Source organism: Eublepharis macularius, chromosome 4 (assembly GCF_028583425.1).
Source record: "Eublepharis macularius isolate TG4126 chromosome 4, MPM_Emac_v1.0, whole genome shotgun sequence".
NCBI classification, from domain to species: domain Eukaryota; kingdom Metazoa; phylum Chordata; class Lepidosauria; order Squamata; family Eublepharidae; genus Eublepharis; species Eublepharis macularius.
The window spans coordinates 77,943,895-77,963,997 of NC_072793.1; the positions used below are offsets into that span (position 1 = coordinate 77,943,895).

Consider the following 20,103-nt stretch of genomic DNA (forward strand, 5'->3'; position numbering starts at 1 on the left):
GTAATGCCATAAACATCAGGAAAGAATACATGGTAAGCAAATGCTATTTCCTGACTCATCTGGTGCCACTACTTGGGACTTGCTATTCTAAACCAGAACTGCATGTCAAAGGGACAACAGAATTAGGCTACAATTAGGAATCTTTCTAAGTGATGCTTTGTTAGGATCTTGCCTAAACCCCCACAAGAATATTTTTGGAAAAAACACACACATAATGGTGTATGACAATAAAAGTTGCTTTTATTATAAAAATCTATACACTGAGATGCCAGACATAGCAATCAATTATATCTGGTTTATTTATATATATTTATATATCTATATATCCACATATATAGTTTTTACTTATACCAAAGTAAAACTATGTTATATCACAAAATGCCTAAACCTACCATTTATTGCTCAATAAGAATGGTACGACACACACTCTTAGCATAACTGATGCCATGCTAGCTATGATACTGGACAGCCAAACACTGCATAACACACACAAAAGCAGCTGTTAATAATTCTGAATTTGAACCAGTTGGATCACTCACTTTATAAAAATATTGGAATCATATAGATTTAAGCATTATAAAGGAGGAATATATTATTTAAAACATTTAAATAGTGCATATTGACATTTTGCATGTGGTATATAAAACATTCATGTACAACACTATACAGTACACATAAGTTTCAATGTTTAGATACACTTGTGTCTGCAGACTGATAGAAAAGTAACTGAAGAGTACATTGCACAATGGAGCTGAACAAATGCCACAGATGATCTCCAGATTAAATTTCTAACCTTGCAATTTACTATGGTCCACTAAACAAAAAACCTCTAATTCTGTAAAAGGCAAATCATCAGAATATAAGCTCATTTTACTGCTCTCTTTCAGGTTCCAAAATTACATGCCTACAATCACCAAAAAAAAAAAAGTCTTTCCAAAGCAAACAGCCAAGTCTGGAGTATCAAAACCCTACTTTTAAAAAAATCTATCCCATGTCAACACACTGACCTGATGAATTTACATGCTAGCCACTTCTTTGCAAAAATTCATTTTTTGGTCATTCAGAAAGTAGTGCGAAAAAATATTTGTGCTGACATCAGCTGATCATAAATACATGCAGCAACTAGGCACATGCAAAAACATGGCCACAATCAAGACAAAAAAATCCCAGAGAGCACCGATTTAAACACTTAGGGCTCAATCAAGTCCTATCACAAGCACAGTATCTGAAGCCATAATACAGACCTCCACAGCTCCCAATCAACCCCCCAGCAGCATTTGCACATGGTACTCATCTGCCTACACTGCTTGTAAAGGCCCAAACCAGAGCCTAAACAGACAGGGAGGGAGGAGGGGACAAAAAAAACACAGCTCTATTATTTCTAAACTGGAATCCTTCTGTATGCAGGTGCTGTGTCCATAGCAGCACTGTAAAGAGCGTTTAGGATTCTGTCAGATTTGAAAGAAAAACATTAAAAGCTGTTGTGTCAACTACATCGGACAAGGTAAACATCACTCAAAAAAGTTTCCGTTCTGAAGCTGTATCATGCAAGAATATGATACCTGCTTAACATGACAAAAGTTAAATCACTTTGCTTCCAGTTTCTGTAACAGTGACATAGCAGAAAGGCTCCTTTCAAAGCTGACTCTATCCAATTTCAATCCATCACATTAATTGGTTTTAGCCCTTGATAAAATATACTTAGTTCAGGTACAATAGAGTAGGTAATTGACACAGGCCTGCTGGAGCTGTACAGCACCATCACAATCTCCCCATCAAGGATAAGACGCAGGATACAATTCAGACCACACACTAAATCACCATTAACTGATAAAATTAACAGTAATGCAAGTCTTGTAGGCAATATGTGATATAAATGTTCAGTTTTCCAAGTTTTAAAAATACAACAAGCAAGGTCACTTTCTGGTTTGTCCATTGTAATCTGAAATTGAAGAGCAAATGGGAGTTTTAAGTTGCAATATCCACAGGCCATAAACCATTCTATTACATGACAGATGTCATGTGAAACCAAATAAAGTTATTCCACAGCTGTTCTCTGAAAGGCATCTCAGTTCAGTTTTGGTGCTCAGGAACACGTGTTCTTAATTTGCTGCCATTGTTCCCCATAAGAAAAAGGCAACCGAGTAGTTCTGTGTTACACTAAGAAATGCAGATGAAACGAAGATAGCAGGTCCACAGTTTTTGAATGGTTATTGTTCTACAGTCTTTTGGGAACAAGATTCAAGTGTAATAATAAAAATGAGAAGAAAACTGTGTTTGCTAAAGTTGGACAGAGCAGTCTCAAATTGGTAAGATTTTCATTAGCTCTCTAGATAAGACCTACTTGCCCTTCAAATGTGGCACCATAATAAAAGTGTACAAAACCTGCATTCTTTCAACAGCGCAAGACAAAGCAAACACCTAACAAGTACTATGATAGCATAAGAAAAGAACCTTTCAGTGTTATGAAGAAACATAACTTATATTGACTTTGAAGAATCTTGTTTGCTGATGAGAACTTCTAGAAGCCGAAGTTTGGCCTTAACTTTCTTGTACTCTCTGTATTCATCAAGCATAGGAGCACGATCTTCTTTCTGAACATTCCTACAAAAAAGAGAACAATATTAAGAAAATTCTGACCAGTCTACCTTGGTTCAAACCAATTCAGAATAAATCGCCTGTCCTGGTGGTCTCATAAAGTTGTATAGTCCACACCACATCCTGTTATCTTTCAATCAATTTTGTTCAGAGGCTCACAGAATTGGTCCTCAGGGTCCAATCTTCCTGAAACTTGGGTATTGTTATAGGACAGTCATGAGCAGGTCCCCTGAAAATTTGGTGGAGTTTGCAGGAAAAATGCCACCCCCAACCCCCCAGATAGTTTGCAGATATTTTCTCCCTTAGGAAATAATGGAGAATGGGTGGGGGAAACTTTATTTGGAGGCCCATAAAATTGGCCCCCAGGGTCCAATTGACATGACACTTGGGGGATTTTTAGAGGACAGGAGTAGGTTCCCTTTGGTGAAGTTTGGTTGAAAAATGACTTCTCCAGCCCACTGGATATCTCCCAGAGTGATTTTCCCATAGAAAACAATGGTTGGATTTTTCAGAAATACTCAAAGCAAATGAGAGAATTAATTTGGCATTCAAGGAAGTCTGAAATTTTCAGATTTACCCATTTTTTTGGTGCACACCCCTAGCCAGAACATTCTGGTACCTATACGTACAGAAGGTCACATACTTAATTTGGTTTTCTCTGGGGATAAGCTATGTGGCTGGTAACCAGTGAATTTTCCACTTTGCCCTTGTCACGGACCAACCATTACCTGGTGAGAATTAGAATAACTGACACCTGGAACCTCCATAAGGGAGACACAAAATTAGGATGGTCCATGTTGCCACTGCTCTGTATTCTGCATTTTTCCAGCTGCCTTCACATCTTTTTTCAGAACCTGATTTGTAGTTTTCTCTTTCTTACACATAGCAGTTGTAGCAATAGCTTTTCATGTTTAACAAGAAAAGCTCTACTGGGGTCTCTTAGGGATACTGTTCCTTTAAGTTTTGTTCTATTTAACAGCTGCTTCCCGACCTACTTGCTGTTCAGCCACTTGAATTATCAGTTCTTCAAGGGGAGGGGCACTTTAAAGAGAAAACTTTTCTCTCCTTTTTCCTTTATCATAATTGTATAATTATAAAATTATTATTTGGCTTTTTATCTAGTCATTTTCAGGCCTGAGTTTTTTCTTAATGTGAAAGAATATCCCCCCAAAAGTTGCACCGTTCATTAGGAAAATCAAAATATTAATTGCCATAAATAGATAAAAGCACATACTGAAATAAATGTTAGACTCTGAGATGCCACTGGACTTTTATTTTGCTACAGTAGTCTAATAACTACAATATTTTATATATGATTTTAATTATTTCTTTATAGGATTTTTAAGCTCTCTCTCACAACACATTTTTCTAATGTGGCATATATTACATTACAGAATGACTCAAAACAGCCATATAAGATCAATTAAATATAGCAACATTAGCAACATTAAAATGAAACTGCTTTTATGTTAGCAGAAGGTGAGAGAGAATGACAAAAGGCCAGGAAGGAAAAACAGCTTTTAACTGATTTCTAAAACTCTAAAGAGTTTTAGAATTATGGAAGCAGAAACAAGGAGAAAGCTCCTTAAATGAGGAGCTACAACAGATGCTCCTGGCAGCCATCCAACCTTCTTTCAGAAAGTGAGGGCACAGTCATACTTCAGGTACCCTGTGGTTTGAAACCATATAGTGCTTTAGGAGGTACGAACCAGCAGTCTGTATTGCATCCCGGAAAAAACTGGAAACTAATGAAATTATTCCAGAACTGGTGGGATATATGAGTCAGTTGCCAATTGAAATGTCCCAACAATTTTTAAAGGCAGACCAATATAAAAGCACATTGCAGTATATTTTCACAATCACATAATGTTAAACTAACCTTCCATTTTGCTGATAAAACCCCTCTTCAAATTCCCGTAATGTTTTTCGCAATTTCTTTTTTTCAGCTCTGGCTTTCCAAAGTTGCTCCAATAATTCAGGCCTGAAAATGCATTGTAAGAAAGTACATCAAATCACCAACAGCATCAAAGATATTCCATCCACTACAAAAGGGATTAGTTGGATGATAATCAACGTTTACTAAGAAGCTGCTTCATTTCTTAACAGTCATCTTACTGGAAAAAATGTTCAACTATTCTCTTGCCAATGAGACACAGAAAACAGCTTAAAAATAAAGCAATTTAGCCAAATTACTAAACCAGAATGTCATTTCAGAAAAAAAATCCTCCCTTCACTGCTCCAGCTCCCTCCCATAAACAACCACAAACCTTTGTTGAAAAAATATCAGACATTGATCATGAAATATCAGGTGATTATTTTGATCATGAAATTTTATCTGTTGCTTTGCACTCAAATGGCCCTATTTGCTTACATGGAAGCTGCACGGGTACTGGACAGACGAAGCTCTCGAGTTAGTTTCTCTTGACTTTCTTCAATATCAGATTCTGAGTTTTCAACTGGGCTCGCAGTAACAGACTGCATTTGGGCATTAGATTTCAGGAGATCAGTCAGTTCTGATGACAGATCACCATCTTCTTCCTCTTCCTGCAAGATAATGCAAAAGGAGTTAAAATCGTTACACATTTTATTATCTAGCCAGAGTCCTAATAAAAACATTAGTTCTACATCTGCATTAAAGTTTTTGTAGATATTAGGGGAGAGCACAGCATTAATGTGAAACCTGCTGCAGTGAAACTCAAGAACACATACACTTTTGGATTAGGACCATTGCCATCTTCAGCTACAAAAAATACCTTAATTTCTTCAAAAAAGTGGGCTGTTTCTCCTTCTATGATAGGTTGTAACATTTGGCTGCGTCTCTTGGTTGATGGTGATCCCTAAAATATAAATGCTTAATTATTAATCCAGAGGAGTTAGCCGTGTTAGTCTGTAGCAGCAAAATAGAAAAGAGTCCAGTAGCACCTTTAAGACTAACCAACTTTACTGTAGCATAAGCTTTCTAGAACCACAGTTCTCTTTGTCAGATGCAATCTGATGAAGTGAACTGTGATTCTCGAAAGCTTATGCTACAGTAAAGTTGGTTAGTCTTAAAGGTGCTACTGGACTCTTTTCTATTTTGCTTAATTATTAAGACATAGGAATGCTATTTCGTTACATTTTGTTAAAGTTATTTTTAGAACATATTCAAGGTTTCATTTTATGTGCCTTTCCATGCTGGCACATAACTAAAATTTTGCCAACATCTATCTTCAGGCTTTTGTTACCAGCATCCACGAAGACCACTACACATGGCATCAATGTCCTACTTCTAATTGCTGCAAATGGACTGACACTTCTGTTTGAGTTTTAAAGTACAAAGTGTCAAAAATGAAAATAACTTCAGAACAGTGTCAGTGCAGCACATCTGATAAACAAACAGGCTCTTGACTATGGTTGAAAAACCCCTGTAAGAACTCATAGGTAAGAGCTGAGGTTAAATCAGTCATCAATTATCCAAAGCCAAGGGGTCATGTAACGTTGAGTTAAAAATAAAAAAGTTACTACCCCTAGCCTTGCTACTCCTATCTTAAGAATACGGACTATTTGCAAATGTCTCTCAAAGGGGGAAATAATGCAGGACACATCATCTTTTTTGATAACTTTAACACTGAGTATTTGGCAAAAATATCAAACAGACTTTACTCACAAGGATGGGAGTAATGCTTGCTCGAGTTAGCATTTGTTTCACAAGCCTGTATCTGTCATAGAGGGGTTTAACAACATGTCTTTCTTCTCTAGAAACCTGAATGAAGAAAAATACTCAACTTGTCACTGTAGAAAAAATAAAGCACGAGTGTGAATTCAGTGCCCTTTTAGACGGTTCTTCCCAGTCACTTTTAATTATATGTTCAAATACAAAACACAAAATGAAGAGGGAAAACCAGCTCCTATTTGGAGTTATTTAACATACAACTGTGGATAAGAGTTGGAAGATTAAGGTAGACTGGGCCAAACATGCTGAGATAAACACAGAGCTTTAATGACCTTGGCCACTGGCTTGTCCAGCCAGGCCAAAGAAGATAATCTATTTTGGAATGATATTTGGTTGATCAGATCCAGACACAGCTCACTCTTTTTTGGCTTTGTGGCTTCATTTGAGGAACATTTTCATTGAATCTATCTACCTGGTGCCTACTCCTATGTTTTAAACAGCAGGCAAATATTGTTTTAATTTTCCTAGGAATCTGGCAATGTTTTTTTAATTGTATTGATGTCTTTGTTTACATAGCCATACATAGTCACTTCCATTACATTAACATAATCCTACATCAATACAACCTTTTCCCCTTTATGTTACCCTCCCCCCTCCCGTAAGCGACCAATTGGAAAGTAATACTGTATACTTGCAACCATAAGCACACCCTTTGGATTTTGTCAAATGTATCTTTGCTGCCCCCCCTTCCCTTACCCAATTTATATACCCAAGCCATTTCTTCCTTATCTCTAATATATTATCCTCCCATGTCTTTTCTTGTTTTAATATGGACAGAATGTCTGATTGGATCATTTGATATAGATACAGGTTCCATCTACCCATAGTCCACTTTGCCGCATCCTTCCAGCCATAAGCTATGACTGCGTGTACAGAAATGATCATTGTTTTAAACAGCTCCTGTTCAGAGGTATCTACTTTATTATTCCCCAGAACTCCCATAAACAATACCTTCCCTGTCAATTCTAATTTAACTTTACATAAATCCTCCATCTTTTCCAGAACCTTTTCCAGGAATCTGGCAATGTGTAACAGGTAATTCCCTGCCTGCCACTCCACCCCAAATTCTCCTTTCCAGCATCAGGTTGTTTGTTGCTGTACTTTTAATGAGCAATTTTGATTTTGATTTTATTTTTAAAACAGACTAGTCATTGTACTTTTGTGATCGATTGTATTGTTTCTGCCCTTGGAAAGACATCTGTGAAAAGAAGAGAGTGTGTGATTTTTGCTTATTTCCCCATCCACTGCAGATCACCCCCTCACATCATGCTATTCCCGAGGGTCCTACAATCCCATGGAGCAGCATTTTGGGAATGGAGTGAGCTGCACAGAGGAAGAGAAGAGAAAGATATGGTCTATGAGTTTTCTCCATATATTCTCCCTTGGATCCAACACTTTGCTATGTAATGGCATACAAATGATTAAAATAAATGAATAAATCTTGGCATCCTTTCTAGTTTCCTAACTGGCAATTACAGAATTTGGAATTGTCAGGGCACTCTACTATACAATGTCAGAAGAATTCAAATGAAGAAGGAATCAAAGCACAATGAACTATTATTTTTGATATTGACCTTGAATGCTGAAGCATATATTAAGTTACAGCTAACATCAGAATCTGAAGCCAATTTTCAAGTTAATTTTGAGGAAAAATCAGTTTAAATCACTTGTTATGATGATTAAGCTCCATGTGAAGATTATTCTGCAGCTTAGTTTCTGTACATGAGCAACGTAATACAAATTCTGTCAGTGTGCTTTTTAGAAATCTGTAGGGAACTAAGCCATAGGAAAACCACTGAGGACAGATGTTCAATGAGCATTCATTATAATGTCAACTGCATTTAAAAATACTGCAGACACAGAATTAAAAAGGTCTGAAATGTTACCGGTCGACCATGCTGACTTTCATAATACAGGAGACTTTTTTGCAGTGAAGTTTTTTCTTCTGCCAGATGGTCTTTTGTCATTGTCTGTAGTGAAAAAGAAATATAACAATCTAAACTTAAGTACATTTTATACTGCATTTTCAATAATAATAAAAGATTAAAGGGTTTATATGCTGCATAAAGTCTGAAAGGTGGCCCTTAAAAAGGGGTTCCAAAACTCAATGCTTCCTTCCTTCACTTCACTGTCAGGAAATGTTTCATGTGCCTTCAACTGAATGGCAACTCTCTTACATTCAAACTCCATGGGTGCACCTGCAATTCCAGATTAGGGCAAAAATCTGTGAAATGTTTGCATTCAAAAGTACTAATTTAAAAACATTTTTTACTTCATTTATTCCCCTTCTTTCTCCCCAATGGGGATCCAAAGCCACTTACAACATTCTGTGCTTCTCCATTTTTCTCTCACAACAAACCCTGTGAGGTAGGTTAGGCTGAGAGTTCATGGCCCAAGGTCACCCAGTGAGCTTCCCTGGCACTGCATTTCATAACTTTAGTAACGTCATAATAAAGGAAGCTTGAGATGAATGTTTCCATTTTCAGATGCAACAATACATACATACTTTTATATCATCTGGTAGGCATCTTTCAATCCGTTTTTCCTTCAATCTTTTCAAAATGAGCTCAACTGTGGCCTCCTTGGTAGGTTTCTTCTCTTTCTGAACAACCCGCAGATCATCTTCATTTTCTTCATCTTCATGGTCTAGAGAGGAGCCAAAGCTTTTTGGAAGTGTGTTGCTTCGTGGACGTGGCTGAGGTATGAATTCTCCATCTGAGCTTTTGTGCTTTGCATCTGTTTCCCAGAAAAAGTACCCAAACTTAAGTCAATCAGTGTACAATGATTCCTATTAAATCATTTAAGTCAGAACAGAAGTGATGAGAATTCTCTTCATGCTCACAATTAGACCCTAAATAGATATTCTTTAAGATAAATATAAACCACCCCTTGGAAGGCAGATCAAAATTCAGATGCCCCACACTCTCCAGTAAAGGTGACTGAAACATGCATATATTTTAGCCTCTCTTACCTTTTATTTGCTTCTTCAGTTTGGTAAGCTCTGTCATCCACTTTAAAACCTTTGGATTTGCTGCAATATCAGTATATGAGGGCTGCAAAGAGGTATACATTAGAAATTAAATTAGAAATTATACAAAACCACATAGGACTAGCTTCTCCATTAGAAAATCCTTAATGCACTTTGCTGGAGAACAGTGGCAGTTAACCTGTCTAACAGCAAAAATGGCCACTATGTTTCATCTGTTCCCTACCAAACATGTTCTCTAGTCCAAAAACACCTGTTTTCAACTGAGTCAGTTACTGTGGTAATTTAATGAGGGGCATGGAAGAGGGACTGTCAGAATTTCCAAAACTTTTATTTTTATTCATATGAAATATATGAATTCAGTTGCGCAGCTACCAGCAATGTGGAGAACGCATTGTGATTCAATGTCACTGTGATGTGCTCAGGTACATGGGTATAGCTGGAACTCAAAGTATTTTCTACCAGTTGTACAACAAGCATGCACTGAAGATGAGTATGCTCCTCTTTGTACCTACATCAGTTCATCCCCCATGCTCCCCACCTCAGTTTCTGCCCCATCTTGGGAGAGTGTGTAGCAAAACAACAACAAAAGAATAGTCAGTGCTGAGTATGGTAGACAGGGTGTTTGAGTTGTTGCTCAAGAGGCTCAGATTCTGGACCACTCAGATATTCTTAATCTAACCCACTTCACAGGGCTCTTGTGAGAATAAAATGGAATAATGTACATTATTATTTGCCCCTTTCAAAAACAGTGGATATAAATGTGGCAACACGAGAACACAGAACACAGTCCCTTTTGCTTTGGGGAAAAGATGCTGTTTGTTTTCATTTTATGAAGGGGGTGAGTCACTTCCTGCTCAGTGTTGCCAAGAAATCACTCCCTCCTACTACGGTGAGCAGTGGCATTGACGCAAGAGCCGCTAGATTCCTTCCCCTTGCAATAGGGTAGTGCTGCCGGCTTCAAGAAGGAGAGACTGGGGAAAAGGAAGAACTACTTTTACATAAGTAAGTATTAATTCTTGTCCAATAATCCCGTAAGAAAAAACATGCTGACAGAGAAAGGGCTGGAAAAATACAAATGCCAAAGACAAGCCATTTTCTTTAAAGAAGATAAATATTTGGGTGAAGTAGTTAACGATAGACAGTATTGAAAGAGCTTACCTTGAAATTTTTGTCTTTTTCAAACTGTTCCTCAAATTGTCTGATTTTTTTCTGCAACTTTTTAACTAGCTGGTAAGGAGTCTTGTCTTCCCTTCTGTCATCCTTAGAGCTACTAAATGATGCTCTTCGAGTTCTGGATTTTAGAAGGGGAAACCACTTAGATGCTGTGTTCAAAAAGGAGCAAGTATACATTTACACTGTAAAACCCATGGAGCAAACAGAATAAAATTCTCACCTGTTAGCTTTTCCTCTCACACAACATTGTCACTAATCCTCACTATAAAGTTGTATTTTGCTCAGATGAGAACATGGCAGGTGAAAAAGCTGTCAGTCAAGTGCTTGAGTCAGTGATAAGAGCCACCCCTTCCTCTTGCCACAAGATGATAGATTTCTTCCAAAAGCTGTAAACCGTTACATCTAAAAAAACTATTAAACCATTACAAGCCCTTCACCATAGGAAAATCATAGCTCCTCATCACAACTTGAAAAGCTACCTGACTAAAAAGCAACAACATAAACTGATGCATTCTTTCTCTTTGACATATTCCTTTTAAAAATCACGAACATTGTACATAACACAAAGATAAAAGGAAAGAAATAACGGAGAATTCTTATCGATGCATTAAGTTCCCTCCCATCTTGTAGGATATAATTTGTACCAGATGGCTCTGCCCCATACAAGATACTAATCAGACCCCATTTGGAGTATTGTATGCAGTTCTGGAGGCCTCATTTCAAAAAATGATGTGGACAAATTGAAACAGTGCAGAAGAGAGCAACCAAGATGATCAGGAGCCTATGAGGGAAGACTGGGGGACTGTGGAATGTTCAGTTTGAAGAAGGGGAGGATGAGAGGCGACAAGATCGCTCTCTTTAAGTATTTAAAAGGCTATCACTTAGGGGAGGGGAGGGGAGGGGAGGGAAGCTGTTCCTGTTGGCAACACAGGATAGGATTCGAAACAATGGGTTTAAACTACAGGAGGGAAGATGCCAGCTGGATATTAGGAAAAGTTTCTTCACATTAAGAGTAATTCGGCTGCCTAGGGATGTGGCGAGTTCCCCTTCATTGGCAGTCTTCAAGGAGTGGCTGGACGAATACTTGTCAGGGATGCTTTAGGCTGTTCCTGCATTGGGCAGAGAGTTGGACTAGATAGTCTGTAAAACCCCTTCCAGCTCTACAATTCTAAGCGTCTATGATCTATAGTCAAACTACACAGAGCCTAAGATTGGATGCTTATGCAAGTTGAAAAAAAACACTAAGACTGCATTAAGACTTGTTTGTGAAACAAGCTCTCATTAGTTAACTGGATCTAAGTAACTAATTCTGATCTGTATATAAAAGGCCAGTTTGTCTACTTCATGCCTCCTCCCGGCAGGAACAACAACCCACCTTCTACCACTGTCTGTGTTCAGGCAGTATGACTGGACAAAGTTATGTTTTGCAAACTCATATGTCACAACAAACCACAATCAATACAAATTGTAGCTTATAATCCGTAGTTTGAAATCCCAGTTAGATACCCACACAAGTTTGCTGGGCCTTCTGATTTTAAATGTCACAACTAACCAGGGACTGCTCAAACTGCAGATCAGAAACCTCAGCTTATGGCGACATCAGAATGCAGCCCAAGGCTAAGTACTGTATTCTAGTCTTGCTATGTTAATTTTCAAAAAGAGTCCAGTAGCACCTTTAAGACTAACCAATTTTATTGCAGCATAAGCTTTCGAGAATGTTAATTTTGTTTCTCTGGATTTCTACACTTCAAGAGCGACAAATGCCCAGAAATATAAGGAGTTTCCATAAACTATATTGCTTATTTGCCTGTCTCACAGAATGTATGCTCCGAAACAATATTTTGATTAAGGCTAAGTATTCTACAATGTGTTCCTTTCTTCACCATCATTTCTATGATTCTAGCAAAATATTATTTGTCTTACTGCAAACAGTGATCATTGTTTGATATATATTTCCAACTCCTCTTTTCAACTGAACTTCTATATATTTGCCAAGTCATAAATTTCACCTTAATTTTGTCAGTAATTCATTCCTGTGCTTAGACTATGCTGTTCCCCTGTAGAGGTGGGCACGAACAGCAATACGAACAAAAAAAAGCAATGAACAGCCCGATCAGCTGTTCACAAGCAAGCTGTTTGTGAGGCACCGTTCCAAGCCCTGTTTGTGGTGTTTATCAGCCGTTAGTCAAGCCAGTCTGGTGCCTTTCAATCAAATTCCTTGGCAACAATAGGTACGGACTTTCTGAACTCCGTCTGAACTCCGGTTGCCCTGGAAACCCCAATCTAAGCCCAGTGGTACTTCACCCCCGACTCAGCCGCTTGACAGGGAAAACCCTGACAAGGGCTGATTGCAGCCTGCCGTGGTTTAAATTTCCCTCTCCCTGCTGCTGTGCAGCACAGGAAGAGGGACATTTAAATCCCCCACTCAGCTGCTTGTCAGGGAAACCCCTGACAAGCAGCTGAGTGTAACCTGCCGGGGTGAAATGCCCTTTTCCCTGCACCGCCAACTCAGCGGCTTGTCAGGGATTTCCTGACAAAGTCTCCCCCTCTCCCTCCAGCTGGCTGGAAGGAGGGAGACTTTGGTTCCCTGCACCGTTTGCAAACAGTGTGGGGAACCTTCTTGCCTTCAGAGTCTCCCCTCCCTCCAGCCAGCTGGAAGGACGGAGACTTTGAAGGGAAGAAGGTTCCCCACGCTGTTTGCAAATGGCGCAGGAAACTTTCTTCCCTTCCAAGTACGCCCCTCCCTCCCACGAACAGGCAACCACTGACATGTTCGTGAACAGGGTCATGTTTGTGGTTGTTCATGATTCCCTGTTCATGGATGGCAACAAACAATGAACATCATGTTTGTTTGTTTTTTCCTGTTCGTGCCCACCTCTACTCTCCTGTACAACACAAGCTGGCAACAACATCCTATTCAATTGTTGACCATCTTAGAGCTGAAGAAATATGCAAACACACTTTTGTGCCTAGCTATTCTGAAAACTGAGCTATTTGACCTCTAAAATATGTGGTCACATTCACTGGTACAGCCTCTCCTCCTTCAGATTTAAGTTGTGGTGAGACCATTGTCTCCTAATGGCACTTGCACTGCATTGCCTGCCTGATGTATTTTTACTTAGTGATCAGGGATAGTGCAACACTAGTTCTGTATCTAGAAGAGTTTTCTATGACCAGGATCTATTTTTGGTTCATCTGCCAGAGAAATATAACTCGGGATGAGGAAAGTAGTACTCATATTCTCCTTTACATTACAGATGCATTTACGGTCAATGAAACACAGAACAGAGGTTCAGCTAAGATCTTTATTCAGTTTACTATCTGCCCCTCAATGCCTTACAGTAAGACAACTCAGGTAACAAGCTGTAAGGACCACATTTCTACACATAGATCGGCTACAGATTTGCTTTTACACTGAATTGCACTTCAATGTTACATTTGAAGCACCCAGTGGATAAAATTTATTCCCCAATGCATTTCTATAATATACCTATAAAATTCATGTTCCCTACCATAATGTGTTATGAAACAGAGAAGTCATCTATCTCATCTAAACTGTTCCAGTTGCTCAAAAATGGAAATATCCTTTTAAGATTTACAACATTTTATGCTATGAAGCTGGTTTGTTAATCTTCAGTTCTTTCTCTGTAGATCACATTAAGGTTTTGGTTTCTTTCTCCTCTCATAACTTAAGCATATGAATTATGAAGTCAGTTAACTAACTTTGCAATGTATTTTTCTGGATAATTTCTTTACAAAAGTCAACATAAGGACAATTAAAGCAGACTTACTTATACAACACGTAACTCCAGTTATATAGTCTCAATAAATGCCAATGCTATTTTTATTTCTAAAAAGTTAAAAACTTACATATTCAAAAGGTATTTACAGATTAGTACACTAAGACACTGTGCTGAAATTACAAGAGAAAGAAATGATCAGAAAGAGAAACTGCAGAGGAGAAAGAGAAATTATGTTATTCATTGCTGGCTGGACATCTTCAGATCAAAAGCACTCTGTCCAAAAGCAGAATAGCATTTTACATGCCAGTAAAACTCTTATTTTCCTCTTCAATCAGAAACTAAACATGAATTGTTATTTAAATCTTCTAGTGGATACTCAGTTGTTCTTATCTATTAAAGAGGAGGAAGTTATTGCTCTAAATACACTTGCAAGAGGGGGATTCATATAGATTTCCCATGTATTTACCATATATGGTAGAAAGCTTTGCTGGAAGCAAAATCAAGATATCCCAACAGACTCCAAACTGGATAACTGGGCAGATGCTACACTTCACTGTCTCAAATACTGGACTTGTTCAGACAATCTCACTCTTCTTTAATGCAATCATTTTGTGAATTTAGCTATCTGAATATGAGATGAAAAGTTATTATCATATGAATGTACCCAAAATATCTGAACAGAATAGCTGCCATCGTCTTACCAGCTTAAAATCTTTAAAAAGAACAAATATTATTTGAAAGAGGAATGAAACTGGTTGCTATTTAATACAATGGGGGAATATTATAGATACAGGAATGAAAATACAGTTACTACCGGTAACTGATATTCTTTGAATAACCATCTGAACATTCATACTTATGGGATCTGAATCGATCAGAACACATCAAGAAGTGGAAGGTTTAATTTTAAACTCAGGAATATGTCTGCTCAACACTACGAATAATTTGCCATGTGGGTTCTACCTGCTCAGCCCCACCCCATAATTGCTGATGCTTTCAAAAGCAGCATTGCTATAGGATTTCATATTTGTATTGTAATAGGATTTTGTATGTACTTGTATTGTGATAGGATTTAATATTGTTAGCCACCTTGGGTGTTCTTTTGAACAGAAAGGCGGGATTTATAAATAAGTAAGTAAGAATGACATCAAGTGAAGGGCAAGATTTGGGCCCAGTAGCACCTTGTACTATGGACCAACATGGCAACATGGAACTACCATCTGAAGGAACCCTGATCCATTAAGGGTCAATATAGAGTATGAGGATGAGAGTCTTGATATCTGAGACATGTTACCCCTCACTTCCCCCAAGGAATTAAGGTGTATTTTGGTGGTAATCTCCACTTTTTTCAGTCACATCAGTCTACTAGACACTAAAAACGTCATGCACAGTAAAGTCTTCTGTATGTAAATCTGATTCAGAGAGCAGGGCAGTATAACAAAGCTGTGTGAGAATAATGCATTAGAGTTTGCAACAGCCTTGCAGGCACAACCTGACATATGCTATTACATTACATTCTGATGTTTTTCCTAAGTGGAGGACTGCAGCCTGAAATATTTTGACAAGTTTTCACACCTTCCAGAAAGTAGCTTTAAGCAGAAATCCTGTTCCCACAGATAATACTGATACCACGTGTGCTTTATAATTGCTAAAGTTGAGTGCTACAATACTTCCCCATAACACTGACTTCATCATCAGTGTGCACTGATACATTTCCTGATTTCCTTTGTCCAAAGAAGTTTCAAATAAAAGACTGTTTAGAGTAGGGCTTGCAAAAGAAAGTCACAGTAATCCTATTGCAATCTCGTATTACACCGTCTCCTGGAATGTAGAGACAGGAAAGCTAATGTTTGGCCATTTGGCCTAGAAAAAATGGTATCACAAGGTTAAAGGGGAGAAAAGCTGATACAGACTAAAACTGAATCATTTCTAAGTGGTACTCAGCCGTCTGGATAATTGTCTCAGATGAATGGAAATCCATTCCTCAAATCAGATAAATTGTATGATATTTGGCTATAACCTTCATATTGCAGAAATAGTTCATATACTGTGCTCAGCTATAAGTTGAATTATTCACCTCAACTACGTAACCTAACTCAAATGTAGCTAATCAGCTACTTTGTTTGCAGCTAAACATAATGATTTTCATCTTCCAGCTGAAAAGCAACTACTAGTTGAGAATAATCTTTCCTCGTGGGCTGGAATTACTTACTTTCTATTGCCATTAATAGTTTCTAAGCAAGATTTGCAGTTTTTGGCATTTTTACTGATAAATTAATTTTTATTTGTTTTATTCTGTTAGCATTATTAAGGATTTACTGAGCACTGATATTATCATGCATATTGTTTTTAGTGTATTTTTGTAGTAAGCCTTTGACAATGTTACATAAACCTAGTAGAGGCATTTTATATTATTCTTGCAGTACTGGGACACACTCTCATCATGCAGAATGCCCCTAGGGCCAAGTGAGGTACTGTTGGTAAAAGAAGAGGCATAGGACCCATGTATAGGAACTATAAAAGGAAAGATATTGTAGCTGACAATTAGGCTGAAGAGGTAGCCTGCAGAGCTGGGGACAAATTTGTGTACAAAGATCCTGATACTGCAAGTATTAAAGGACAGATTGTCAGGAGACATAAACTAATACAATAAAGATCCAACCCAGAAATCAAGATTTCAGCTTACTGTCATGTCCATGGATGTATGATTCTGATCATGTTTAGAATGGAGTTAGGATTTTAGAATACTCTGAACCTAGTGTTGAACTGGTTTCCAAGAGCTGGATACCAATGAAAGGAAGTACTGAGAGTGAACTAAAAGGTGTATCAATAATACAATGACTCTGAAGGCTCTGGATAAATTGTACCATCTAAAATATAAAAAGAAAACAACTTCCCAAACATGAAAAAGAAACTCAGATGGAAGAGAGTGCCGAGGAGAAACACCTAAGAAAAGATTACCTATGATGCCACTTTCACAATGGTTAAAAATCTGAGCAGGAAGGCATTTGCCTCATACCCTCTAAGCATATGCAAAATACTATTTCTCTTTCCTAAGAAGGGATAGGCTTGAATGCTACTTCCCTAGCCAGCTGATTCGTGTTACATGCTGATGTGTGTTTCATGCAGTTATAAAGCCCAAATGTATTCCAGTATTCCATCTCTGTGAGGCATGTTGTAATTTCTGAGCAGCTGTTTCCTTTATTTACTGAAGCTGAGGGACCTTGTTGCTGCTATCACCAAGATGTAGGGTAATAGCTAAGGAATGCTCTAGAGGCCTACATGGCTCTTAGAAGGTTCAAGGGGCAGTGTGAGGAACACCAGCAAAATGTATAGGAAGAATACAAGCATAGTGACAGCCCAGGAAATGAAACCAATGAAATATATTCAGAAAGTCAGCAGTGGTTGCCTTTGGTTCCAAAGATCAACATTAATTAAAAAATAAAAGCTTTTTTTGCCACTATAAAATGTATGGAGCATAGAAATTAGTCATAAAATTATAATCATTTTAAATTGCTCTTGCATCCCATTACGGAGAAAACTTGTGGCAAGAAGATGGTACAGGTCCACAGGACTGAAGCTTTGACTGACTATGCTTTCTACACATACACACTGTTCTTCCACATCAGAAAAACTTCAAAAAATTATAGTTACCACTGTGGGACATACTCTGTGTCATGTCCATATTTTTCTTTTTAAAAACCCAATCATTACCAGAAATACACAGACAAACAAGAATTAGAGTTTGCCAAAAATCAATACAAGGCAAGCCTCCATCACTTCACTTTGTATTCATTGCAGGTAAAAGGCCTCTCCTATAGTTGTGTGGTTAAATATGCTTTCTATTTGCCTTTTCCCTAGAAGAAAGAGGAGTGGCAGCATGTAGACTTGACACAAGAAAGGCACTGCAGCTCCATAGCTGACAAAACAAAAATACAGTTCAGGAACTTCAAACTGGTACACAAGAGAGCAAACATGCTCTAATTTTGTTGTTCCAGAAAGTACTTTATATTACAAAAAGCAGCTTTCCTAAGCAATTGAAACAGTAAAAATACTGCTTACCTCAAAGCCTTAAATTTGCAAAAGGTGTAATCCTGGTAAAACATACCCTTTTAATCTGAATTCTATTCATGGTTTACTCTTTTAATACACAGATCTTTCAGAATGTAGAACAAAATAGGATTTACAAAGCAGCTTCATATGAGAGGTTTATATGATCAGTTGCACAGCCATAGTTATATGGTACCCACAACTTCAATTTACAGATGAAGAGATGCAAAATTTTAAGTCCTAACACATGATATGGAGCTGAAGATTGAGAAGTTTTTTCAGAGAACTATATTAACTACTCACCTAACAAATGAAAGTGCTTTAGATGAATCTATTTTTTCTGGATCATGTAGAAACCGCTGGCTTTGCCCAAAATCTAAACTCCGATGTGACAATACTGGATGATTGTCCTCTTCCAAAGGATGATTCATTCTTCCAGCTTGTGGAGACAGCTGAGCTTCTCCAGATTCACTGTCTTCCTGCCAAGATTTAAAAGCAGGAAACGGCTCTACAAAACACAACAAAATAGAAAACAAATGGAACTGGGCTATTAAAAGTTCATAAAGGAAACAAGTGTCCACTCAATGCTTAGTCTTAAGTGCTTTAAATAGTGTATACACAAAATAAACAGTGAAGTGCACTGGAAATCAATACATCAGCATGGTAAAGCAAATAAACAACAAAAAGCCCAACGTGCTCAGACTACACATATCAATTTTCTATTCGGGTTATAACACTTGTGTATTCGTCTTGGATAAAAAAAATGCAAGAAAATTGTACGCTTTTGCACACTAAACTATATACTTTGCACATCTACAAATCCTAGAAAAATGGCAGTAGAGACATTTTAAGCTACATAACAAGATACATTAAAAACATTTAAACACACAATGCACTGAAGTAACTGATATGCAACAATCAGCGCACGAATTGATCAGTATAAATTTTTGAAATAATGAAATCAACTTTTACAACTCTTTAAGAGTAAGAACCAATGTTTATGCTGCAAAATATGAAGAATGTGGACCTTTGTCATTTATCACTAAGTATTTGGGAGTGATAATGAAGAAGCATAATTGTTTTTCAACATGGAAGAAAGTAACAATTTTCAAATCAGAGGTACACAGATTATTTTTCTGACATATGTCCTATAAAAGCATGTAATTGTTCTAAAGACTATGAAAGTTTAAATACGGGATTCCAAGAAAGTAGGGGCCCCTTCAATGTTCAGCTGCTGGATATACAGCCTAAGAAGTAGTATGTTTTAATTTCCAGTGCAGATCTTATATCTGAAAGCTAAAGCATAAAATAATCATACAAAAATGTTGATTAGCCCACTTGTACCTGCTTTCCACTGAGAATAAAATTGTATTTGAGCATTAAAGAGCGTAAAAAAATTTAATAGTGCATGTTGCTATGATGTGATCATATAAACATATGAAGATGCCCTACACTGCATCAGATCATTAGTTGATTTAAGCCAAGTTGTGTGTAGTCTGGCTGGCAGCAGCTTTCAAGGGTCTCAGGCAGAGGCTGCTCCCAGGCCTACCACATGAGATCCTTTCAACTGGAGAGGCCTGGACTAAAGCATCGGCTCTATCACTGTACTATGGCTCCTCAGGAGGCAGCAGGTAAAGGGGTAATTTGAAAGTAACCATGAAAAAGCTAGATAACTAAATGTATGGCGAACCATACTTACCCTCCCCTTCTCTCTGAAGATGCATTGTTTTGAAATCAATGAGGGGAAAAGTGATAGAGCATGGCGCTAATAAATGAAAAAATGGCAAAAAATACTAAAGTGAACACATCGCACAGTTAGAACAAAACCATATATAACA

At 37.7% G+C, this 20,103-nt stretch overlaps 1 protein-coding gene across 4 annotated transcripts in view; it reads right to left on the reverse strand.

Annotated features, from left to right (window-relative positions):
• Positions 1 to 215: 215 nt before the first annotated feature.
• The window catches only part of FAM13B (family with sequence similarity 13 member B), a 67,584-nt gene continuing 47,696 nt past the window's right edge, over positions 216 to 20,103 (reverse strand). For all 4 annotated transcript variants that reach the window (XM_054976273.1, XM_054976271.1, XM_054976270.1 and 1 more), the window contains 10 exons: positions 18,569 to 18,773; positions 10,458 to 10,590; positions 9,282 to 9,363; positions 8,817 to 9,046; positions 8,197 to 8,280; positions 6,245 to 6,340; positions 5,352 to 5,435; positions 4,970 to 5,142; positions 4,478 to 4,579; positions 216 to 2,604 (listed from right to left, as the gene is read on the reverse strand). In XM_054976273.1, coding sequence (XP_054832248.1) covers positions 2,481 to 2,604; positions 4,478 to 4,579; positions 4,970 to 5,142; positions 5,352 to 5,435; positions 6,245 to 6,340; positions 8,197 to 8,280; positions 8,817 to 9,046; positions 9,282 to 9,363; positions 10,458 to 10,590; positions 18,569 to 18,773 — 1,313 coding nt within the window. In that variant the 3' untranslated portion in view covers positions 216 to 2,480. The remainder of the gene's footprint in view (positions 2,605 to 4,477; positions 4,580 to 4,969; positions 5,143 to 5,351; positions 5,436 to 6,244; positions 6,341 to 8,196; positions 8,281 to 8,816; positions 9,047 to 9,281; positions 9,364 to 10,457; positions 10,591 to 18,568; positions 18,774 to 20,103) is intronic.